We start from the raw sequence: 26,132 nt of genomic DNA on the forward strand, positions 1-26,132 counted from the left end.
CACAGCAGCTCTCTGGTGAGGACAAGGGACTTGGGTTGAAAGTTTATTCCTTAAGTAAGAACCAAGCTTTATTTACAAAAAAACAAAAAAAAAAAAGTTGGGGCAAGGGGGAAGACAAGTTTTACACAAAAGTACTACAACGGTAACTCCCTTTGGTAAAAAGTGTAATAAATGTCTTGTACATCTGTTCATAGGTACTAAATCTGAAGCCACGTAGAACTATGGTACACAAGAAGCTAGAGCAGTTATGCTAGCACATCAAAGCATATTTCTTTTAATAAAAAAATTGACAGTATGTACATTATTTACAAAAGAAAAAGAAAAAAAGAAAAAAAAAACCAAGTTAAAATTGTGTGTGTGTGTGTGTGTGTGAGAGTGTGAGTAAAGCTGGTGGATGGCACTAGGGTAGACTAGTAAAGAAGCAGGTACAAAACAGTTCCACGGGAGCTAAAAAGGACGACTGATTTGAACTTGTTGAGGTTGAGAACCAGAGAAGAGGATAAAGGGTGGGCAGCAAGGGATTCGTCAGGAATCAAATCCACAAGATGATCAATCCCAAAGCCAAACTGCAGGTCCCAGAGAAAATCTAATGGGTGATCTAGATGTGCTCAAGTGACCAGGAAAAAAAAAAAATCCAATCCAGTTTTTTTTGCTTTTGGGGGGAGGGGGAGAGGAAAGGAGCAGTGACCATCAGAGTTACAATCCACCTAAGCACTGAGTCTTTCTCCCCAGTCTGTCAGTCAATGCTCGCCCATCCAATCAAGGTGTGAACAGCATCCAGTTCCCTCACTGAAGGTCGGGCCCCAGGAGGCTCCAGTCTTAGCTCTGCTGGTGTGTGCAAGCAAGCTGCATGTCCCTGTGCTTGCATGGATTTCTTCCCCTCAGGGCAGGCTAATACCCAAAACCCTCGGGAAAAGGTCCAGCTCCGGCTTTGTAAGGTATCCACGTTCTGTATATGTAGCCCACTTGGTGCCAGGTTGCACCAGCCACACACAGATCAGGTGGCCGTGTCCCAGAGAGGCCCAGTGAGGCTTGAAAGGCATCTTCCTTGTTTCTTCAGTGTGTGCGAGTACACGTGTCCCCCCACACACACCCCCCTCAAGTCATCTGCTCTGGCTCTGCAGTTATGGGGCTTTGAACGCGGTGCCATATTTGACACGGTACTTGTTAATGCTCACAAAGTGCAGGGTCTCTGTGTCACAGGTGGTGGCGCAGGGCACCAGGCCCTCCAGCCCCTCTCCCATGAGCCACCTGCTGGTCTCCGCGGCCATTTCCCGGGGCACGTGCTCCTTGGTCCATTTATCTACCCAGGCTTGGAACCTCTGGTGTAGCCGCTTGCTTACACGCTCATGGGACTGCGAAATTGAACAAAGAAAAAAAAAAAACAACCCATGAAATAGGACTAAAAACCCTTCAAATACAAAGCCTAATTTTCTCCTAAAGTGGCAGAGAAAAGACGTGGGCTCAAGTTACTGATACCACTAAGTTTAAAAAAAAAAAAAGAGTCTGTTTAAGGAAGAAAATTGAAAGAGATGAAGAACCTAGAACACATAAGGAGTTGGAACTCATAAAGCCCCCAAAGAAATGCACACACGGTCTGGGCAGAACCAGCCCAGCGCCTCTCGATTTCAGCCTGCATCACCATCACATGGTGGTGCGGGGGAGGGCTTCATAAAAACACATATAGAGTTCCTTGTTTCCATCAATCTGCATGGTCAAACCAGCAACCCAGCTGATTCTAATGTACCCTGAGTGAGACAATGAGTTGAGGGCATTGGTCATTTCTGTCAGCACGGCAATCCACTTCTAAGAAAGACAGTGCAAGGCAAAGGGCTTAAAACCCACTCTCCCTTCCCGATATTATGCCGCCCTGCCCAGCAGAGAGCTGGGCATAGCAGATCTTCAGTGGAGGTTTTTGTTCCTACCTATACATGCGGTAAATATTTATTGGTGCCCACAAGCAAGGCAGAGAAGGGAATACAAGGATGAATTAGGTGTTGCCCAGCTCCCCAAATCACTTAAATCAGAAACATGCAGACGTGCAACACACAGCACCAAGAGAGAAGTACATTAAATCGCCCACCCTATGGTTCCCACTTGAATGTTCTGCAGTCCTTTGATCTGCCTCCCAAACCTGGTAACTCCTTCCTGTTAACAGGTGTACCCCTAAACTTTCCATTCACTCAAGCAAAATAAGCAAAGAAAGAAAACCAAAAAACAAAAACCACCAGGCAACACCCTTAATGTTCCCCTTTCTTTTAACCTTCCCACATCCAATCATTACCACATCCTGACAATGCTATCTCCAATCTGTCTTGTTTTTGTTTTTTCTTTTTGGCCGTGCTAACACTGCATATGGGATCCTAGTTTGCCAACCCGGATTGAACCCAAACCTTGTGCATTGGAAGCATGGAGTCTTAACCACTGGACCACCAGGGAAGTCCCTCCAATCTAATTATAATTCCTCTACAACCCTGGTAGTCTGGGCAGCCATCACATCCCATATGGATGACAGCAGTCTTTAAGTGGTCTCTGCCCTTCCAACTTGGTGCCCTCACTCACTCCCATCAGTCTCCATCTTTGTCAATGATGTCTCAGTGTACCCCAAGCAAAATCCAAACCATGCCGTATGAGAATAAGTAATGTAGCCTCTGCCCACCTTTCCAACTTCATGCATTCCACTTTCCCCATGGCTCAAGCCACACTGATGTTTTTAGTTTCTTGAACACGCCAAGGCCTTTCCTCCCTCCAGCCTTGTGCTTGCTTGTTTCCTTTGCCTAGAAAGTGCCAATCCCCAACTCTGCACCAGGTTGGATCCCTGCCATTGTTCAGGCCTCAAGATCACCTGCTTAGGGAGGTCTTCCCCAACAAAAGCAGGGCCCTGCCTGCCAGTTACCCTTGATCATTTCACCAAGTCTCTTTCCTTGGTAGTGCACATCCCCACTCTACCTCAAGGCTGTAGTCCCAGGGCCTGGCACAATACCTGGTACATAACTGCACTAGGACTTTCACAATTGAGGTAGCATGTGAAAACAGACAGGATTTGTACAAGCAATACTACCTGAAATGTAAATGTTAGGGGTAGCTTCACTGGAAGGTGCCACCAGCTGTTATCGACTGAATTGTGTCCACACAAATTCACCTGCTGAAATCCTAGCTTCCACCCTTCAGAATGTGACCTCATTTGGAAATAAGGTTGTTGCAGATGTAATTAGTTAAGGTGAACTCATACCGTTGTAGGGTGGACCCATAATGCAATATGGCTGGCATTCTTTAAAAAGGGGAAATTTGGACACAGACACGCACACAGGGAGAATGCCCCGTAAAAACGAAGGCAGAAACATGCAAGCCAAGCGATGCCAGTGATTGCCAGCAAACCACCAGAGGCTAGGAAAGGCAAGGAATAGATTTTTCCCTCACGGCCCTCAGAAGATTAGAAGCAACTCTGCCAACACTTCGACCTTGGACTTCCACCCTCAAGAACTCTAAGACAATAAATTTCTGTTGTTTAAGCCACGCAGCCTGAGGTACTTTGTTATGGCATCCTTACTCAACAATTCTCAAATTCAAGAGATTTTCACAAAGGGAGAGAAACAACCAGAAGCCTCTGGGGCAGGCCTGGTCCCGGCTGAGGGGGGAGAAGTGTGGAGAAATTCCAGTTACTGGTTCTCACCTGATGAGCTCGGAGCAAGGCAGTCCTCCGATACATGTAGTCCTCCGACTTAATCACATACACCATCTTATAGGAATTCAACTTGAATCTACACTCCAGCTTATCTAGGCTATCCGCATTCTCCATGGCCTTCTTGCTGTTTCCTTCCTTCCCTTCCTTTTCCTGCTGTTCTCGGCCACGTTGACACTTGCGGATCCGCCGCAGATTCCTACGAAGCAACAAAGCCCTGCAGGATGAGAGCTCCTCCAGATGCAGATTCCCGTGGCCGGCCCCAGGCTTTTCCTTTCTCATGTGCCGTCACAGAACTTACCACAATGTTAACTGCATACATTTTAAAAATGTTCAGCGGTTTCATTGTTTAAAAAAATTGTTTTTCAACTCCAGTGATACACAGAATAAAAAGTAGAAATTGCCAACTACCCCTTACCCCAATTCTCAAAATCCCACTTGGCTGGGCAGAGGTAGCCACTGTGAGCAGATTCGATTTAAAATCTTCTAGGTCTCTCTCAATTTTTCAACTTAATGTCATGAAGATTTGTTCAGTTCACTACACATAGATTTGTGTCACTCTCTTTAACTGCTACAGAGGAATGTCTTACATTAATAATTCCTTAACAGGAATCAATCAGCGTTCTTCATCTGAACAACAGACCACAGAAAATTATTTAAATGTCTGTTTTTTCAGTTCTCCCATAGATGGTACATAACTAGGGCTATTCTACATATCTAGGAAAAAAGATCATTCATGTCAGTGGACGCCTTGGCAGGTATTTAGAGCTTAATTCCCTCCAACAACAAGCAGAGAAAGGTTGTCAGCTAGACAATTCTACTGTTTCTTATACTCTGCTATTAAAAATATTGCTTCAGTGAATATCTTTGTGTATATACATTTCCATAGGACAGCAGTTCTTTGGTCCAAAGACCAAAAGGGCCCCCAAGACCCCTTTTAGGAAGTTGTGAGATCAAAACTGTTTTTATAATAATACTAAAACATTATTTGTCTTTCTTTTTTAAAAACAAAACAAAACAAACAAAAACAGTATTAACATTAGCATTGGTAGTGCAACAATAATGACTATTAAAAAAAAAAAAAGCTGGTGATAGCACCAACCTGTCCTTAGATATCTTTGTACTCTTCTCTGACCACGCACTGGCAATTAAAAAAGGAAAGCTGGTCTGACTTAAGAATGTCCTTGATGAAGCAGTAACATTTCTTATTACTGATAAATCCTGTCCCTTTAGTTCACATCTTTTTAATGTGCTGGGTGATGAAACAGGTGCTACACATAAAGCACCTTTGTGTGCCAAAATAAATGGAATTCATGAAGGAAAGCACTTGAGCACCACTTGAGTTGCAAATGGTTCACCATTTTTACCTGAAAGAATAGCTGACTAGCCAGTCTGGGGTATTTGGCAGGTATTTTCTCAAAAAAGAACAAGGGAGTCTGGTACTTCAAGGAAAACAACTGAGCACATTTGTTGTAAATGATAAAATTTAAGCTTTCTAGTACAACTTTGAATTTTGCTAAACTGGTACTGGCCAGACATGAGATGTGACAGCTTCCCACTACTTAAAGATGTGACTGATGAGGTCAATGGCAACATTAATAAATGTGGGTTTGGTTTGTTATTTTTTTTGGGGGGGGAGAGGGGCGTGGGAAGAATATTGTAAAATGAAAACGTGTCAACATTTGGTAGATCTCCATAACTTACTGAATTAATATTTTCTAAATAACCCATTGCATGAGGTTATAAAACCATGCATAAAAAAATTCAGAGTACAAGATAAACCAATGGATTTTTGACATAACTACATGAAAAGCTCACTGATATTTTCACTGATGCTGCAACTAACCTTTAAGAAACTACTACTTGGAGAGTTTTGTTATATCAAAGAATATCCACAATTATCTGAAAGGATATGGAAATACTTCTTTTTCCAGCTACATTTTTCAGTAAGGCCAGATTTTCTTCATGTATTTCCACCAAACAAAATAGTGCAACAGACTGAATATAGAAGCAGATATGAGAATCCAGCTGTTCTATTAAGCCAGACATGAAACAGATTTACGAAAATGTAAAGTAACGCCACTCTTCTCACAAATTTGTTGTTTTGAAGTAGCTTTTCATTAAAAATTATTTATAACATAGAATGCATTTAGTATTGTTTTTAATGAATTCATAAACATATTACACATTTTTCAGTTTTAATTTCTAATGTGGTAAATATTACTAGATATAATCCACATAAACAAAAGTTTTTTGGGCTATTCAATCTCTAAGAGCAAAAGGGTATCAAGGACAAAAAGACTGAGAAAGATACTCAGCTGTAATAGCTGTAAGGCAAATTATTAAAAACCAAAGTTCCAGGGTAAAGTCCTATACATTTTAAGTGCTCTGACCCCAGAATGATTTTATCAATATTTCCCCCCACACTATACAAAAGTGCCTCCCCTATTCCCCATGCCCTCTGCAACACAGATTACAAATCTTTTAAGAATTTTGCCAATCTGGTGAGAAATATATGTTATGTTTATTTGTACTGTTTTATAAGCATCAAGACTAAATCTGTTTTGTTGAGAAAAGGGCCTGGCACATAGCAGCTGCTTGAAGTCTGCTGAATGACTCAATGAATGGCAGAAGCTGGCAAGGCCCTTCTGTTCACACCCCTTTCCATGTCCCAATTAGGACTAAGACTAATAATACTGGGATAATACCTTTCTGGGAATGTAAGACATGAGATTTCAATTTCCAAACTTTGGGGAAGGAAGAAAGCCACTCTATTACAGCAAAACCTATTTTCTACTTCTGAAACTCTGTTTTTGTCCTCAGATAGAGATCCAGCACACAATTTACCCACATATGGGGAGGAAATTTTAGGAATTCTATGAAGAGAGTTAACATAGCAGGCCTAAGGCTGCTATCCTTTGAAAACCCTACTTATAAGGTTGCCCCTTGGCTGGGTTCTGGGATCTTGGATATTGGGGGCATTTCCACCAACCCCTGAATGGTAAGAGTGCCTCACTGTACCTAAACTGTTTGTACAAAATAAATGGTTTATGCTCAAAACCTGCTTTCTTTCTGGAAGTTTGGAATTTTGGTACAAGCTAGGCAGAGGGTGCCTACAGGACTAGCACCCAATAAAAAAAAAATCCCAGCAGCAAGTTTCCAATGAGCTTCTCTGGTGGTCAGCACTTCAAACATATTGTCATAATTTGCTGCTGGAGGAATTGTGTCCTCATGACTCCAAAGGAAGTCACAGACTCTTAGAAGCTTGCGCCTGGCCTCCTCTGATTTCGTCACAGGCGTCTCCCCCTTCTGCTGATTTAGCTTTGTATCCTCTCACTACAAGACATAGTCACTGTGGGTAAGCCGACATGCCGAGTGCTGTGAGTCCTCTGAGTGAAGCATCAAACCTTGGACACTTTCACACACGTTCCTAAAGGGACGTTACTGCCGATTCCTAAAACTCTCACCTCCCCAATGCTCTGATACACGCTCCAGGTAAGCTCATGGTGCAAAAGCCATACAAACCTTGAGGTGGCATCCTCAGCAGACAAAAAACAGGATAAGTGAAAACCAAGAACCTGAAGGTCACCTAAGTCCTCATTCCGGGACCGTGCATATGTGTTATGCTGTGGATACCTGACTTGGTCACTCACCGTGGGAGAAATACTGGTTTCCGTGCCAGATGCTCACGAAGCTCAGGAGAGGTAGTATCAGAATTCATGTATCGCTCCACATAGTCTGACCAGCGCTAGGATTTGTAAACACAAAATGGGGGTGGGGAGAGAGCACAAGAACTGAACTCCAACCTCATCAGGTTGTCTAGCAAATTCTATGACTAAAATGTCTGAAACACTTACGTTTCAAGATCAAAAAAATCTCTTTCCATAATGACATGCTTGCTACTTGGTATTGAAACACAGCTTAAAAAAATCTGCGAGAATGCAAAACCTAAAGTTTCTCTGAGATACTTAAGAGTTACCAGAAGTCATAAATGGTTAGAAGCTGGCTCACTAACAAGTTTTATTTCCCCACAGAGGGTTTTGTTAAAGAACAAAATGTATAGTGGCAGATGTTTGAAAATCAGTATCTTTCACATTAAAATCTGAATCTGTGGCATCTCTGTTTTTAAAAAATTTAAGATTTGGCAACCATGAGCCAATATCCACGTAAAACAATAGACTCCGCCCCTCCATATGCCCTCAACATCATACACGTGGCTTGCACCTCTCATTAATATTACCTGCTAGACCCAGTTATGATAACCAACAGACGGTCTACTCTGGGGGTTGAGAACTCCTGGCTCCATTTATCCCAATAAAAAAGTAAACACAACACAAAGAGTCAAGATGACACCGGGCAGATGGCACCTCATTTGCTGTTTCTTATGCATTAGGAGAAAAACAAGAAAGCTGCCAGCCATGAGATTTCCTCAAGAGGAGAGGTTTACTGAAAGCCTGATGAGACTGCCCTCAATCCTAAATATCTACCACCAGGCAGTCCTTCTCTCAACTGAAGACATGACTGAAATGGCCTGTACTTTAAGCATCAGGTCCTGGCCCTTAAACCAGCTAACACTGGCTGGGCTTCTAGAAGACAGTCACTGGGCAGACTCTCAGAGCGTGATATACTCTCAGCACAGTTTCTGAAGTATACTCATCCATACCTCTGCTTCTACAGGGTCATCCGAGTTCTCCTCTTCCGTGTCCAGAAGCTCGATGGTCAGCTGAACCTGGCCTTGGCTCTGAATGAACATAAGCTGCAAATAAGAAACCTGAGTGTAAACCAAAGACCATCTCCAAAGCTGTAACTGGATTCTCAAGGGTTGAGAGGTGGGGAGGCAATAAAGGTATAAAAAAAATTTTCTTCCAACTGAAGAGATGAGGAAGACACTCAAAAGCTTAGGAGGTGATAAAAAGGCAAAGATCCAATCTTGCTACCAGCAAAATGAAATGTTAGAGCAAGAAGTGCCATTTCATGCTTCATACTTCTTGAATTAGCTAAAACAGTAATCAACGTCAGAAAGAGCGCTCAGAAGTCAGAACCGTAAAATGTCAATGCCATTTCACTTGGTAATCCCAATTTACGGGACTTAACACAAAGATGTAAACAAGTCTACAGTGTTTAAAGAAAAAAAGGAAACTTCTCATACCAAAGTGAAGTGGAAAACATCAAACACAGAGCAGTAATCACATTTCCACCACAATAAAGACTACCAAGAAATCACACATACCATGAGGTAAGGAACACAACACGTCAACATAAGTGATCTGTTGTGATTGGTACCAATCATATCTGAAATTCTGAGTTCTGCTAATATTATTTGAGTGATTTTTTAAAATTCATATTTAAAAGCAATACACTGATAGAGGCAAAACCAAGTCATGTTTTGCATGAAAGAGGTATCAACCGGTGATGGCACATAGATCTCTCCTTTTGAAATCCCAGGATTCTCAATGCCCTTGTCCAAAGGGCTTGCTGCAAACAAAATCACTATTGGAATCACATGGTGAAGATCAGAGATTAGAAGAAAGCTTGAGAATCATTTATTTCAACATTCTTTATCTTACATAGTGAAAAACCCAAAAATCAGAGTTCTGATTTCTCAAGGACACACAGCTAGTCAGTAAGCAAACAGGCCCAGACACCAGTTCTGGTTCACAGTTCTTCTGGAGAAGCTTTAAAAATTCCTATTTGTGGAGTTGGTGGAATTAGGCTTCCTGACTTCAAACTATACTACAAGACCACAGTGATCAAGACAGCATGGTACTGGCACAAAAATAGAAAGGAAGATCCAATGGAACAAAATAGAGAACTCAGAGGTGAGCCCAAGCACACATGGGCACCTTATCTTTGACAAAGGAGGTAAGAATATACAATGGAAAAAAAGACAGCCTCTTCAATAGTGGTGCTGGGAAAATTGGACAGCTACATGTAAAAGAATGAAATTAGAACACTTCCTAACAGCATACACAAAAATAAACTCAAAATGGATTAAAGACCCAAATGTAAGGCCAGACACGATAAAACTCCTAGAGGAAAACATAGGCAGAACACTCTATGACACACATCAAAGCAAGATCCTTTTTGACCCACCTCCTAGAATCATGGAAATAAAATCAAGAATAAACAAATGGGACCTCATGAAATTTAAAAGCTTTTGCACAGCGAAAGAAACCATAAGCAAGACAAGAAGACAACCCTCAGAATGGGAGAAAATACTTGCCAACGAAGCAACGGACAAAGGATTAATCTCCAAATTATACAAGCAGCTCATGCAGCTTAATACCAAAAAAGCAAATAACCCAATCCACAAATGGGTGGAAGACCTAAATAGACGTTTCTCCAAAGAAGACATACAGAAGGCCAACAAACACATGAAAAGATGCTCAGTATCACTAATCATCAGAGAAATGCAAGTCAAAGCCACAATGAGGTATCACCTCACACCGATCAGAATGGCCATCATCACAAAATCTGGAAACAACAAATGTTGGAGAGGGTGTGGAGAAAAGGGAACTCTCCTGCACAGCTGGTGGGAATGTAAGCTGGTACAGCCACTATGGAAAACAGTTTGGAGGTTCCTTAAAAAACTAAAAATAGAACTACCATATGATCCAGTAAACCCACTACTGGGCATATACCCAGAGAAAACCATAATCCAAAAAGAAACAAGTAGCATAATGTTCACTGCAGCACTATTTACAATAGCCAGGACATGGAAGCAACCTAAATGCCCATCAACAGATGAATGGATAAAGAAGATGTGGCACATATATACAATGGAATATTACTCAGCTATAAAAAGGAATGAAACGGAGCTATATGTAATGAGGTGGATAGACCTAGAGTCTGTCATATAGAGTGAAGTAAGCCAGAAAGAGAAAAAGAAATACTGCATGCTAACTCATATACACGGAATCTAAAAAAAAAAAAGGTACTGATGAACCCAGTGACAAGACAAGAATAAAGATGCAGATGCAGAGAATTGACTGGAGGACACGGGGTTGAGGGGGCAGGGGGCGAAGGGGAAGCTGGGACGAAGTGAGAGAGTAGCATAGACATATATATACTACCAACTGTAAAATAGATAGCCAGCAGGAAGTTGCTCTATAACAAATGGAAATCAACTTGATGATGGGTGATGCCTTAGAGGGCCAGGATGGGGGGGGGGGGGAGTGGAGGGAGGGGGGGGAATATGGGGATATGTGTATAAATACAGCTGATTGACTTTCGTGTACCTCAAAAACTGGTACAAGAGTGTAAAGCAATTATATTTCAATACAGAGCCAAAAGGAAAAAAAAATTCCTATTTGCTAGTAAAGTTTAAAAAGCGACAAGAACATAACACATGCACATACAAATACATACTTACTTCCAAAATAGATTTGAAAAAAACTGCTCCTAGGAGTTTTCTAAACCCCCCTGGATTTAGGATGAATGACCTAGAGTGTCAAGATATGTCCCACTGCTATAAGGAAACCACCCTTCAAAGTAATACTGAGAAGACAGTCTCCTCTACATGCCTAAAACGGCACTCAATTTCACCTCAACAGGCTCCTCACCTGTCTGACACCTGTCTGGTTAGGTCCTTTACCACGTGTTCACCCCAGCTCTCTGACCTCTGCAACCACTCTCCAGGTCTCGACTAGCTTTATTATTAGACTGCCCACATCCATCACCCAAATCTGGTAACTGCCTCCAGTTGTAAAAATGACTCAGATTCCTCCCCTCCTCCTTACTCAGTGCTACTAATCTTCCTGAAAGCTCAAATCCAGTGGGATATTTAGTCTTTAAAAATGCTTCACTGCTCACCAACCACAACAAAATTCACACCTTTTATTTATTATGGCTGTGAAGATCCTCTACCATTTGGAACCCCCGCCCTGCCTATTGCGTTGGCCAAAAAGTTCATTTGGTTTGAAGTAAAAAGACACATTTTTCATTTTCACCAAGAATTTTACTGAACAATGTATTCACTAACTGAATGAACTTTTTGGCCAACCAATACATACCTCCTTTGTCAATTCAACTTCATGCAACTAACACATAGTCATTCACTGCATGTTTGCCATTTATCAGGCAGGGGTACACTCAAAAGAGAACACGGTTTTTTGCTTGGAGAGCTCAATTTAGTAAAGGAAAAGGAATACAAACAGCTACATTTACATCACAACAAAATAACTACACAGGAACTATTCTAGAAACACGGCCAATATGTTATTTCCCCCTCAGCAAGATGAGCAAGATGTCACGTCACTGAAGTGACATTCAGCTGGGCACTTAAGGACAGAACATGGGGAGGACCAATCAATTTCAGAGAAATCATGACAAAGAAAATCATATTTGAAAAAGTACATAAAAAGAACTACAACCCCTCTTCCCTGCAAAAGGTGAAGGATACAAGTAAGCAACACACAGAAGAGAAAAATGGGTAACAGGAGGAAACAGGGAAATGTGAATTAAAATATTTTTCTAATCATCTAATTGTCAAAAATAAGTCTGATAATACACAAACACTACCACATGCACACAGGGATACAAACACAACAAAATGCTATTCAATGAAGCACTGCTTGAGATAGTAAAAAATGCAAATAGTTTAAAATGTTCACCCATAAGGGAATGATTTTTTTTTAAACTATGGTATATCTGCCTGGCAAAGAAATAAAGCCACTCTTTCTTTCTCCTCCATTAAATAAATAAATAAAACTATGGTACAGGGAATTCCTCGGCAGTCCAGTGGTTAAGCACTTGGCGCTTTCACTGCTGGGGGTCCGGGTTCCATCCCCGATTGGGGAACTAATATCCCACAAGCCGTGCGATGTGGCCAAAAAGAAACCCCCAAAACAAGCAAACAAAAACCACAAAAAACTATGGTACATTCAAACTATTACGTATGACACAGCAGTTGAAAAGAATGAGCTGGATTTATATAAACCAAAACAGAGCAAATTCTAAGACATATTAAGTGGGGAAAAAAAGCAAGATGTAAAATATGCAGTCTAATCTATATCTAATCATATATTTCTACATAAACATATATATATCGATATATGTACATGCATAGAAAAGGGTCTGAATGGATATACAGAGAGCTAAACATGCCCGATTTTAAAAAGCACTGTAGAATATGCATACAAAAAATTAAAGGGAGAGGAGGCTGGAGGTGGGACTGGGCAGGGGATTTGAAGGGCTGCTTATACTTAGCTTAATGCTAATACTATGGACTTTTATTCTCTATGTAAACATTTTAAAGAAAAAGGTCACTGTGATGACACAGTTTTCCTGGTTACCAAGCCTTCTGTTCCTGCTAGTCCCTCTGCTATTCTGACAACTATTCTTATCTACAGGGTGAGTGTACCCATTCCTTAATAGGCCCTCACTACACAATTTAATACACTGTTAACTCACTGTAGGTGGGGATGGTATTTCTGTTCACCATGAAAATAAATACACTAAACTCATAATAAACATTTATAGATTTAAAACTCTGAAAGGCTTAGGAAATCTCTTCTGTAGTGGGAAAGTCCTCGGACAGCAGAACATCAGATCTGTGACTGAACTAGGAAACTCGTTTCCAGGTCTTTGATTCTAAATTAGGCCAACAGTACAGGTAACAGATCAGAAACTAGAGATACAGCTGAAAGCAGAAGTAGACAACTAAGTGAACAATTTTGAGGGTCAGATCATTAAAGGACATGGAACATGCCCACCAAGGTCAAACTTTTACTTAGCTTAGCTCTCTGTGCTCGGCCAACTACAAACCTTATTCTGGTCCACTTAAACCTGTCCTTACATTAATACATACAGGCCTTGTTCAATCATACATGTTTATTACACAGATGCAATCATAATACACATAATTTTGTGTCCTTTTATTTGCTTCAGTATTTTTATAATTTATAATTAACTTTTAAGAGCTGCAAAATACGCCATCTAGCATTCACACAATAGGCTGCCATTAACCATTCCCATAAACGGTTGGACACCTAGATTGTGGCCAGCTATTTGCTTTTCTAATTAGCTATTATAATGATGGAAAACTGGAAACAACCTAAATGTCCAACTAGAAAGGCATAATTTTCTATAAAATGAAATATCAAGTAGTCATAAAAAGATGCTGAAGACCCAGAGGTGTTGTTAATTGAGTGAAATAAGTCACAGAACATTTTGCCCAGTATAATCTCTTTCAAAATATATACAAGCATAGAAAAGTTTAGAAAATGTCATCAGTGATTACTTCTGGGAAGAACTGTAGGTGACTAGTTTTTCTTTTCTCTCCATTTCCTATCTTTTCTACAATGATCATGGGTTACATTTTTAAATAATAGTATTTACAAAGCATTTAATACCCTAAAAATGTTCAGAGAGGAAAAGAATACAAAATTATAAAAATCATATATAAGAACTAATTTTTTTTTAAAGGCAAGAAACACACTGCCCATGAGAGACTACTTTTCCTTGTTTTTTGTACATCTTCCTTTTGAGTTCATAGGAACTCCAAGACGTTCCAGGAGTGGAATCACTGGGCCATAGTACTCTGGTATGGCTCTGGTGGACAGAGTCCCAACAGCTTACGCTGTCATCAGCATGGTCCCTGACTACATGAGTAACTCTCACCTTAAAGCAATTCTCATCTGACATAAGCTGCTCAGCCTTCCGCTGATATGTTGACTCCAGGAGGCTCCTTGAAGTCTGTGTGTTCAGCTGGCCTCCAGTGGCCCCGTTATTGTTTTCTGCCAGGTACAGGTCAGTCACTTGTACACAGATCTCATCACTCACGATGTGCTGCAGCTGGAATCAAGCAAAGGCAACTCATCAGCGAATCAAAAATATGGTTCTCCCTGTCATACACTCAGCCTTCCTTTGGTGGCTCCAATCGCTCAGCTCAAAAAGGTTTTTTGGTTGATAATTTTAGAAAATTAATCATACAAAACCACTATCTTATTTTCTTAGAGAATAACCAAGCCAAAATCTCAACCGTATCGCTGGTCCATAAGAAAAGCGTTCACATATATTTAAAAGCAAAACCACAGGCAACTCAGATTAACGTGCTGCTTATTTAAAGTTCTAAGGAACTTTAAAAAAATTTTTTTTACATGAAAGAAAATTTCCATGGCTTCCTAGTTTTATGGCACTTCTTTAGCATTTACAATTTGCTTTCACACATTTTCGCATTTGATCCACACAACTACCCTGGGAAGCAGGCTGGAGAGGGGCGCCCCAATACACTGAGATATGAGATACACTCACATGTTCGATAAGAAAACACTGTGCGCTAAGGTGAGGAGAGGGGCCTTCCAGAACCATGAAAGCAAGATTCATGTCTATATTCGCAGCCCTAGTACAAAGTCGGAAACTCAACAGGCATTGAAGAAGTTGTTGCTGAATTAATTCGTTACAGGCACTCAGCTGATAGAGCTGAGTTAGGCCTAATATTCAAGTTTCCAGACCCTAGGCCAATATTCTTTCTAACAAACCCCCCATTTTTGCACATCTCATAATACAAGTATAGAATTTAAATTGTATGTAAATTAACTCATTTTCAAAACATGTCAATCACGACTGACTACTGGTAACTTCTGTGACTATCTTCTTAAACTATCTGATGATGAGAAAAGTTGAATCTTTCAGAAATTCCATTCCCATAGGTCATGACGATACAGTTATTGTGAAATAAAAAATTCCCTCAAACGAAACTTCATCCATTAAAATGCCAGAGAATGTGAAAAACAGATACAAGAAGAAAGCAAAATGTTAATTGCAATATCAATTTGTCTATTTTACTTTAAAATTCTCATAACCACTAAGCCATTCTATTTTTAGGAAGATACACTCTTTTTGAAGTGCTAGTAACTATGACAACTACTTATTTTTAACATTTAAAAAAGTCTTAAATGGCAAGTATGTATATTTGTAGATAAATGGACAAAGTACAAGGTCAGAAGGGTGAGTGACCTGATGGTAGCAGAAAGGCCAGCAACTGGAAATGGTTAAATTACAATCAGTCCATACAACAGCTTTTAATGTGACCATTAAAATAATGCTTATGATAATTTGATAATACAGGGGAAAGCTTAAAATACAGTGTTTAAGAGACAAAAAAGCAGTGTTAAAAAAAAGTATATCCAAAGCATGGTCTATATCATGCACATACTTCTTTATACCTCCCTGTTAAAGGAGACCACATTACCGACTCCCTATCCACACCCTCTTCTTGGATATCTGGCCCCTCCTAGTCTTTGGAAAGGGCAGCATTATAAATCCAAGGACAACTAGGCAACTCTCAACCCCACATCAGGCTGGTCAGATTCTCTCTCCTGCTAAACTGAAATGACAGAATGAGTATATCTGGTAGACTTCTTACAGAGGAGTACCTGGAATGGAAACGTTGGTAATGCCAGGGCCAGAGGCACTACCATGGCAAGTAAAAGCCTCAGGGCGCTGGAGAAGCCCTGAGTGGGGGCTGGAGAAGCCCTGAGTACGTGCTGAGTGTTCATTTGGAGAGAGAAGCATGAGGGTGGGGGAGATGTCCAGAAAGCAGGCACGCAAGAGAGAGAATCAATCTTCCCAGTCTAATCCCTATATCGTCTGGCCATATTTTGAGTCCCACACTAGATGTCTGTGAGACTGCCCATTATGTATTCTTAAGACAAACTCCTCTTGAACTAGTCTGGAAAAGTAAGATAAATATACGGTTTGACCTAGAAATATATGTTCCACCTCTAGTCCGCAATGAACTGTGGGAGAACAGCAAAGGAGATAAGGAAAGTAAGAACTGTTATGCCTCCAATTCAGGAGTGAAGCTGAGAAGCATAAGCGTATGTTTTAAAAACACTGCATTTGGATTTCTGGATAAAACCTGTCTCCATAAAAAAAAAATTGGACCTTACATATTATTGACTACGTATATAGAACCAGGTGCTTCTAGTAAATGGACTAATTATATCTATTGTTTTAAAAAACAATGTTTTTCACTGCTTATAAGAAAAAAGCTGGCTGTATTGGATTTTTAAAGTTGTGCTGGTAGTATGAAAGACTTCACTTCTAGCTGCAGCAACAGCAAACTTGTAAACAGAAACATAAGCAGATGGTAACTGGAGTCTTTAATATAAATTTAGAGGACATTAACAGGCATTAGTCTCTCAAAAATTATGACCACAGCTGATTGTATCCATGTAAAGATTTCTGTCTGTCACCGTAACGACCCCTTAAGGGAAGGCCTAATAACCTCTTCAACGTTCAGCTCTCTGCCTGATAACTCCTGTGAAGGTGCCAAGATTCAGTTATGTGAAGCATTATTCCTTGACTCTGAGTAGATCCTGTGACAGGGGTGTAGAGCCATGCATCCCTCTAAATTCAAGGCAAAAGCATGAGTACTTTGCGAAGGAGTCCATATTTTATCCAAGGAGAGCACTGAGCAACAAGCTTTTATTTCCACAGTAGTGGCGTGGACTCTAGGATTAGAATTTTCTTTTTAAAAGTTTTAACTTTAAAGAAAGTAGTGCACTAACCACAGATTCTGATCCCTTCGAAAGTTCAGAACTAAAGGCAAAGGAATGGAAACCTGTTATACGTTATTTCCTATAAAATTATCATTGTTGTAAAGAACAACATATTTACAAACTCCCAGGGTGCCACAAGAATAAACCACAAAACCAATTACAAATCTAACTCAGAGGGAATCTCAGAGAGTGAGGTGGACAGAGTATTATAAAAGATGTTGTATGAACCCTTCCTGTAAAAAGAACTTCAAATGTTAAATGAAGATAGAATTACCAACGCCTACAGAAGAGGAAACTGAGCTCACGCCTGGTACCCAAGGTAAGAGCTGGGAGGGTAGGGCAGGGAGTTGGGTCAGGACCAATGCTGGGGGCAAAACATCAGGTCTGAGGTGGGTTCTGTGGAGGGGAGAGAGAGGTTAATGTGATATGACTCCTTTGCTTTGCTCACTAGGACACAGTGAGCAAAGCAAAGGAGTCAACCATATGGCTGAAGTACTCCCACTCTGTTAATAGGAGAAATCCAACATCACATTAACCTCTCCCTCCCCTCCACAGATCCATGTGTGCATAAACATCATTATATGAGAAAACTGCCTTTCCTTTCCCAACAGAAATCTTGCCTTTTCTCTTTCCTGAATCCATCTCTAGGTGAGGACTCTCTCCCTCACCAGCTCTGGCCTCCACCATGCCCTCACCTGTCTGACAATGCTCTGGATGAGTTTGTCCATGGTAAAGGCAATGTAGGCGTGAATGGTGAACATCTCTCTCAGCGAATCTTCGTACTGTGACGAGTCTATGTTGCCATCCAGCAGGCTCCGCACCATGTCTAGGAAAGCTGGGTAATAATCTTCCACATCAACATCCACTGTGGGAGAGATGGGAGAGGTGAGTCTTTACCCTGCTAAGAAAAAATCAGAAGAGAAGGCAGGGCCAATCCCACAGCTGACCTAAAGATCACTTGACAGAACAAACCCTAGGTATTCAGTCTGCTGCAGAGAGATGAGATCTGACAGGTGGCTACAACCCCCAGCGCTGTCTCTCAAAGGAGTGTGACTCTGCAACTTTAACAGCAGCTTCTAACACTCTGACTGACCATGCCAGAAAGACATTTAGTTACAGTATGGCCTGCCTATGTGTGACAGGAGAGCAAAATATCCCAGGGAAGAAGTTTCTTCAAAAAGTTGTTGGCTCCCTGCTGAGAGAGGACCCTGCTCTCGCAGCCTGCAGAGAGCATCCCTCACACGGGTCACTTGCTCATACCGCTATTTCAACGGAGCATAAAGGGCTGGAGAGGAAAGGCAGACAGAACCACACTCTAGCACTGGGAAATCTCTCGGGAACAGAAGAACAGGAGTGCAAATTAAATCCTCTATGAATAATGAAGTGATCTGCATTTGTCAAAGTCCTGTTTAAAAATGGATTCCCAACACTGCACTTCACAAATTACATGAAATGATCTGTACTTGCTGCACATGCATCACTTCAACCACCAGCTGGAATCTTATCCGTTGTCACAGAGACGTTGTGCAGCTGGCAGAGTGCACAAGGAAAGGTAAAAGTACCCTGACTTTAGCTTACTAAAATAAGACCCATGTACAGAAAGCTCAAAAGCAGGCAACTCCGATCTCCAGCACGGGCGCTCAAGACAGCAGCACGAAGGGACTACTGGTCATGTTCTGTTTCTTGAAATGGGTGGTTATCAGGTGTGTTTGCTTTGTAAAAATTCACTGAGAGACACAATTCGAATGTGTATACTTTTCTGTATATGTGTTGCACTTCAATGAAAAGTCCACTAAAATGAAAAAGAAAAATACAAAAAGAACTCTGTCTTTGACATTTAGTTACGTCTTTGTAAAGTTTGGGGGGGAAAAGGCTGAGAGCAAAAGCTGAGTCCATTTCCATTTATCTGAAGTGTGACGGATTCATTCAAGACAGCAAAAACACAACAGTTACTGTTTAAAAGCAGCAATTGGCTTGAGCTTCATTACAGAACACTAACTTGTTCAGATCCACAGCAGAGCCATGGGCGTGCTACTGCTGTGAAAAGCGCTTTCCTGTTAGAATAAAGCTATGAGTGCTATTAGTGCAAACGTGAGCCATGATCAGTGTGAGGCTTGGCATTACTACTCAGGAACAACTGCAAGCTCAAACCAGGTGAAGTCAATGTTCAAGCCAGGATTAGGCCATCTTCTGTCTCATTTCTACCAAAACAGATGGAATCACCACACTGAAGCCTAAAAGTTGTTCCTCTCAAGCTAGGATTAATCCAGATAAAGCCTTTTAAAATTAATTCCCAGGGCCATTAGCTCTTCAATAGATAGAAGGCCAGGGCTTCACATGGGCTTCTTACATCAGTAACAGTTTAAAAGAAAAGAAAATTCACTTTCAAGAGTGGCCATTTCCTAAAGAGCACAGAAGAAAGGCTTCACAAAAAAGCTTTTGGCTCATAGCTTAAGTACCTAACTTATGACCTGAAGAAATATTTAGAAGCAAGCGGCACAGAATCACTTAGAGCATGTGGTGGCTTCCTTAACCCTCATTTATTTTCTTTTTCCTGAGTTTTCTATCTTCATCCCTGTTCTGCCTGTTCTGCTGTCTCAAACCATCTCTTGAGTCCCCAACTCCTTTTCTGCATCTGTCTCAGGCATGAACAACTAGGAATTTATGTTCTGTCATGGAGTGGAACTGACTATGACGTCTCAGTCACTCTCTGTCTCTTCAAACACTCTGCAATAACCCAGAAAGCTGCCATTTGGGAAACTGACGGTAACTGATACCCACTTCCCTGGTGTCCACAGTACCAGCAACTGAGTGTCCATGATTCAAGCAATGCTCAGGGTGCTTTACATGTTTTCTCCAATTCTCCCAACAACCCCACAGGACAACAAGCGGCACTTCTATTTCACAGATAAACAGGTTCAGAGAGTTTAAGTAAGGTCACGCAATCAGTAAATTGCAGTGCTAGGATCTGAACCTAGCCAGCCTCTAAGGACTGCCTGTGCTCTATGCATAAAAGCAAGCAGTCCCAAGTCTAACCAGGCCCTGAGGTTGCTAACCCCTCACATCTTTTGCAGACCGACAACCCAAGCACTCACTGGGTTCTTTGAGACGCAGCTGGATGGCAGGGCTGTCGCTCTTGTCCCGCTTTATGCCCAACACTTCCCGCTCCCACTCTCTCTCTCGGTTTTCTTCTTCAATTTGCCGTTCAGCTTGGGAACAAATCCGCAGCAGCCTCAAGCAGAGTATCTGGTGCAGTCGCATAAAGATATACCAGTTATTATTAACATAGAAGAGGTTGTATACTTCATCCATCCCTCTTAACTTCTGAGCTGCTGTGTTACTAAACAGTAGCTTGGACTTAGGGGGACTGCCCCCAACACCATTGTGCTTCTTAGCCGCCCCTGTGGCTTCATCTACATCCATCTCTTCTTCTTCCTCTTCCTCCACATCCGAGAGATCACCTCTCTGAGCAAAGAGCAGATCTGGAATAAAATGATGCATGATTTGCTTGATTTTATATTTGTCCTCCTTCTGAATGCCCGTCTGCCTCTTCACATGGTGGATAATCAGAGCAGCAGCATCTTCCAGAATCTGTTTGTCTTCATAGGCAAGTGAGAGGTGTGGGCCAACAGGTACACCAGCATTTTCTTCCGTAGCCTGCTCTTGCCTCTAACAGAAGAGAGAGAGACAAAGTATTACGTGACATCTCTACAGCAACAACAAACAGACCAACGAGACTACACCAGCAGTACATTCTATTATTAACCACAGTGGCCATTATTTTCCAATCCAAGACTTCCAGAAACAAAAAGATAATGTGCAAGATGTGGTTTGATACCAAAATGATTTGTATTTTCCAGACATTGAAGACTTATAAGAGATGATGGAACAGAACTGGGACCATCTTTTAAAATGCTGGATTTGCATTTATGGAGGATACGACATAAGGTCTAGAATTTACTTTAAAATACTTCTGGGGTAGGAGTGTGGAAGGTAGCTGATGTAATAAAATTGGCCAAATAAAGGTGATTAAGTTTATGTGAGGGCTCATTGTACTATACTCTCCACTTTTGTGTATGTTTGATATTTTTGTAATAAGTTTTTTAAAATTCAAGATCAGGGACTTCCTTGGTGGTGCAGTGGTTAAGAATCTGCCTGCCAATGCAGGGGACACAGGTTCGAACCCTGGTCTGGGAAGATCCCACATGCTGTGCAGCAACTAAGCCCGTGCACCACAACTACTGAGTCTGTGCTCTTCAGCCCTCAAGCCACAACTCCTGAGCCCGCGTGCCACAACCATTGAAGCCCATGCACCTAGAGCCTATGCTCTGCAACAAGAGAAGCCACCGCAATGAGAAGCCTGCACACCGCAATCAAGAGTAGCCCTCACTCACCGCAACTAGAGAAAGCCCACGCGCAGCAATAAAGACCCAACTAGAGAAAGCCCGTGCGCAATAACAAAGACCCAACAAAAATAAAGTTCTCTTTAAAAACTAAAAAATAAAAATAAATAAATAATAAAATAAATAAAATAAAATTCAAGATCACACCACTTCTAAGGAATTCTCAATCCCACCATATTTGTTTCTATCCATCCCCTAAGACTGTGAGCTCAAGGAAAGCAGGATGAATTTCTTATTCATCTCTGTATCCTAGCTCCCAGTACTCTATATAATCCTGGTAAGGATGCCAAATAAACAAGGATTAGGAAGAGTCTGGGAGAATTCTCTGGCGGTCCAGTGGTTAGGACTCTGCGCTCAGTGTGGAGGGCCCACATTTGATCCCTGGTTGAGGAACTAATATCCCACAAGCCACACAGCACAGCCAAAAAAAAAAAAGAGAGAGAGTGAGTGAGTCTGGGGATTGATCACAGTATTTTAAGTTGTGGGAAGTTGAGATGGGCTTCACGAAGGAATATAAGGTACTGCTGGAAGGAAACAGATAGGGAGAGAAGGGGGGTGGGGGGTGGGGGTGGGGGTAGACATGAATTGAAACCAGGATAGGAAACTGGGAAATCAGTAAAACAGCTTAGTGAGGCTTAGATTTAAAATGGCAGAGTCAGGAATAGGAGTCTATGCTATGAAGTAAGAATCAACAAGTCTTGGAGGGTCTCACATTCACATAACAAAGGTAATTTACAGGAGTCAAAGCCATGCTGAACATACAGACTGGAGACTTCTTGATGATGTAGAGACCTCCAGCTCACCTCATCATAGATACTCTCAATCTCGTTGAGTAAGCTCTTAGACCTCAGGACCTTGGTGTCATTTTGTTTAAAGTTGATGCCTTGGTGGTCCAGAGACTTCAAGTAGTATTTCTCATTTTGCTCTCTCCACACCTTGTTAAAGCCCCTCTGAGCTTCTCGCCATTCTTCCTCTTTCATCTTCAACCTAGTGGGGTGGAAGGTGGAAACAATAAGACAGGAATTCAGATGAGTGAATCTTAAGGTAGGGAGTCATACTAGAATCCTGCACTGGGATCCTGGCTCTGCCATATTAGCCACGTTAAGACTGCTTTCCCTACCACTAAAGTAGGCATAACAGCACCTAATCTCCTAAGGGTTTAGAAGTAAGAAATAGGTCTGGTTGACCATTTCAAAGGTCAAAAGATATGGCAGATCTATTAAAACTGTTGATAACTTTGGGGTAAATTTTATTCAAACCAGTCTTAAACTCTGATACGTGAGAAAATTATTCATTCAGGAGGTACTTTGGGGAAGTAATCTGTCCCAAAGTCAGAAATCTTGCTGAGAATAGTTATTTCTCAAACAACATTCCACAGAATACCCTAGAGAAAGAGGTTCTCTTCCTTGGCCAGCTAAAACAAAGTGAGACAGGTTTCTTCGCTACGGGACTTTTGAGAATGTTTACTACGCCAAAGTAAATGCAAAAGTCCAAGAACAGAGAACTTGCACAATAATGTTCCTCTGGACACAGTTTGGAAGCTCTAATGAGAACAACTGATCCTGATACTTTAGAACAGAGGAGAGTAAAATCAAAACCAGCACCAGAACTGAAGAACACCCTCCATCTCAAAGAGAAAAGTTAGCTACTACTGGCAAGGAGAGGAATGGCTTGTGCCAGCTCTTGAGGGGAGACTAGGGAGGAACAATAAAATCTGGGCACTTGTGACTTGTGCAGCAGGTAAGTTTTCACCAAGTGACACAGAGGGAGGACCCAGCTCTTAGCGGAGATTCACAGTGTAGTACCGAGTGCCACGGGCTCGGAGAAGCCTGGGGCTCAGCCCTGGCCTCCTCCTTGATACCTAGCCTCAGATGGGTTCAACGGCCCCTCTATACCTCAGACTGAAGTTTTGTTAGGAGAAAGAAGACATTCTTAGTAAAAAATGGCAAGCTACATCTTTTTAAATAACACGTATCAATTTTACAAAGACAAAGTGATTTTCCTTATTAAAAAACAAAGATGTGAACATCGGTTAGTACTGAGTGGCAGGAATGTGGGTGGCTGTTTTCTTTCTTTGTTCTTTTGTCTATTTAAAAATATACCCTCAAACACACAGGGCACTCCACTATGACTTTAAAGGTTTGTTCTCTACGTTTGGTTACACAGAACCCCATCAAGAAGCTCCAGTATCCCACGCTCCACCTGATTTCCTACAACCGGGGTTGGGGAGAAATGGAGGTTTCATGGGAAAACCAGGTGGAAAAGGAGAATCTTATTTAATGGGACACTAAATCTGTCAAGAAGCACACGAAAGCACAAAGGGCATATTCATTCAAGTACCTTTTAAGGACAATTGGGACGGCAATGGAGGGGTTCTTCCTCAGACCATCAATGATGTCAGCTGCTTTATCAGCATATATCCTTTGGAGTGCTTTTCGATGGATGACTTCCGATGTGCCCCCGAGGGTGTTGTCCAAGCGAAATTTGGCTTGTTCCTCAGCAGACAAGCGGGAAAGCTTCTTCTGTATTGCTTCCAGAACCCGGATCGTTGCCAGATTGGTCTCTAAAACTACATCAAGCTTAAGAAAAAGACAAAGTATGCTCAGGACCCAAACCAGAAGAGAATAGCTGTCAGGAGTATAAGGTGGAAGTCAAACTCCCTGGATTTGAATCCTGGCTGTGCCATACTACAGCCATATAAAACTCTGTTTCCTTATCAGTAACATAGGGATAACACCACCTACTCTCATAAGATTGTTTTCTGGATTTCACAATACAATCCACATAGATTTAGCACAATACCAGGCACACAGCAAACAACCAATAAATGATGGCTAAGCAGTAGTTAATACTTCTACCACCACGAGTATGCTTTATTTAGGACTACTGGCCCCTACCCAGAGGGACCTAACAGGAGGCAACCTTAGAGACACTTTTCCCTGAACTTTCATGAATTACTAAGACATTACAAACAATAACAACCACTACAACGAAATCCCCAAAAGACCATTCAAGATGATAAATCAGTTTCATGAGTAATGTTTTGCAGGGTAACTTGAAATGTTTAAATATTTAATAGTCTTGTTCCACAACTAGTAATAATAAGAGCAGTGACTATCATTCCTTAAGGGCTTCAATGTTGCATCTGTAGGTAACCATTTAAATCCTTACTGAATTTCTGGCACTTTATTCTCTGGCAAGGGCTTAGCCTGACCTGGTTAAGGATATGACTAGCAACTTTGGAGTTAACTTTTTTCCAAGGGTTAACACAAAATTCTCTAGGTGAGAAACCGAAAATGAAGTAAATGAGCAGTCTCAAGGGTCTATGACCAAATGTCTGTGTGTTTCCTAATTTTTCTAGTTTCAGGACTATGCTAGTCATTTTGTCGAATATTTCTGGTCCTCCTTTTCCCCATTTAAGGATAAATGATGGATTGAACTTCTTGGCTCTTTCGTGATTAGATAGGGCCATGCAACTAGTTCTGGCAAATGAGTTATGAACAGCTAAGTCAAAGTAATGTCTATCACTTCTAGGCTAGAGCCTTTAAGGGTGCAAGATCCACCTGAGCTCTTTCTTCCTCTAGCACTGGCACTGTTCAAGATGGTGGCACTCTGTCGGCCTAGGTCCCCAAGCAATTCAGATGAGCAGAATCTCCAGCTGAACATCAATGCACATGTAGCATGATGAAGAAATATATCTGTGTTTTCAAGCTACTGAGATTTGGGGGTTATCTGTATTGCAGGAATATTAAACTATCCTGATGTATAAAGGATTCAAACTAGTCCATCCCAACCAATGCTAAGCACGTGCATGTGCACATACACACACTTCTTTCATCTTCACTCCTATAAAAACAAGTGGGAAAGGATGCTGTTGCCTCTCATTTGCAGGCATACTAGCTGAGAATAGGAATATCCTGTCAAAAACAGATGCCAATCTTTGCTTTTTAACACATCATCTAAACTTACTAAACATAGGTTGAAAAAAAAGAAACGCTTTCTTTAGCTTGATAAAACTTTCCGTAGAAGTTAACATCTGTCATGATTGAGTTTTCTACAAATGGTTGAAGCTCCTCATAAACACTGGCCAAGGAACACTGGCAGAGATGGCCAACGGCCTGCCACTGGCCAAGGAAAATGGGGCTCTTCATTCAAAACATGCCAGAAACAGATGAAGCAAGTGCGAAGGGGGATAACTGGCAGAGAGCTAAATCAGAATGGATTAAAAAAGGAGCAAAATATCTCCCTTCCACAGGAATGAGCAGGGGCAGTCAATTTTATATAATAAATACATTAAACAGGATGCACATAATTTTACCTCTCTAGACACATTTAACATTCCGTTTTCGTTGGTATCAGTGAACTAGACATTTAAACACACTGGAAACTGAGTCCATTTTTAGTACTCCCATTCCTGGTATCAGGGTTCTCTATAGCTCATTTCTTCACTCCAGCTCTTCCCTTCCCAACTACTTTAAAATAAAGTCCCTGGGACTTCCCTGGTGGCCTAGTGGTTAAGAATCCACCTGCCAATGCAGGGGA

The 26,132-nt window shown here is 41.4% G+C and overlaps 1 protein-coding gene across 7 annotated transcripts in view; it reads right to left on the reverse strand.

Annotated features, from left to right (window-relative positions):
- Positions 1-248: 248 nt before the first annotated feature.
- The window catches only part of SIN3A (SIN3 transcription regulator family member A), a 65,178-nt gene continuing 39,294 nt past the window's right edge, over positions 249-26,132 (reverse strand). For all 7 annotated transcript variants that reach the window (XM_057723407.1, XM_057723406.1, XM_057723401.1 and 4 more), the window contains 9 exons: positions 23,931-24,169; positions 22,394-22,577; positions 20,283-20,856; positions 17,883-18,052; positions 14,303-14,476; positions 8,346-8,438; positions 7,336-7,430; positions 3,674-3,881; positions 249-1,355 (listed from right to left, as the gene is read on the reverse strand). In XM_057723407.1, coding sequence (XP_057579390.1) covers positions 1,125-1,355; positions 3,674-3,881; positions 7,336-7,430; positions 8,346-8,438; positions 14,303-14,476; positions 17,883-18,052; positions 20,283-20,856; positions 22,394-22,577; positions 23,931-24,169 — 1,968 coding nt within the window. In that variant the 3' untranslated portion in view covers positions 249-1,124. The remainder of the gene's footprint in view (positions 1,356-3,673; positions 3,882-7,335; positions 7,431-8,345; positions 8,439-14,302; positions 14,477-17,882; positions 18,053-20,282; positions 20,857-22,393; positions 22,578-23,930; positions 24,170-26,132) is intronic.

This window comes from Hippopotamus amphibius, chromosome 2 (genome assembly GCF_030028045.1).
Source record: "Hippopotamus amphibius kiboko isolate mHipAmp2 chromosome 2, mHipAmp2.hap2, whole genome shotgun sequence".
NCBI lineage: Eukaryota > Metazoa > Chordata > Mammalia > Artiodactyla > Hippopotamidae > Hippopotamus > Hippopotamus amphibius.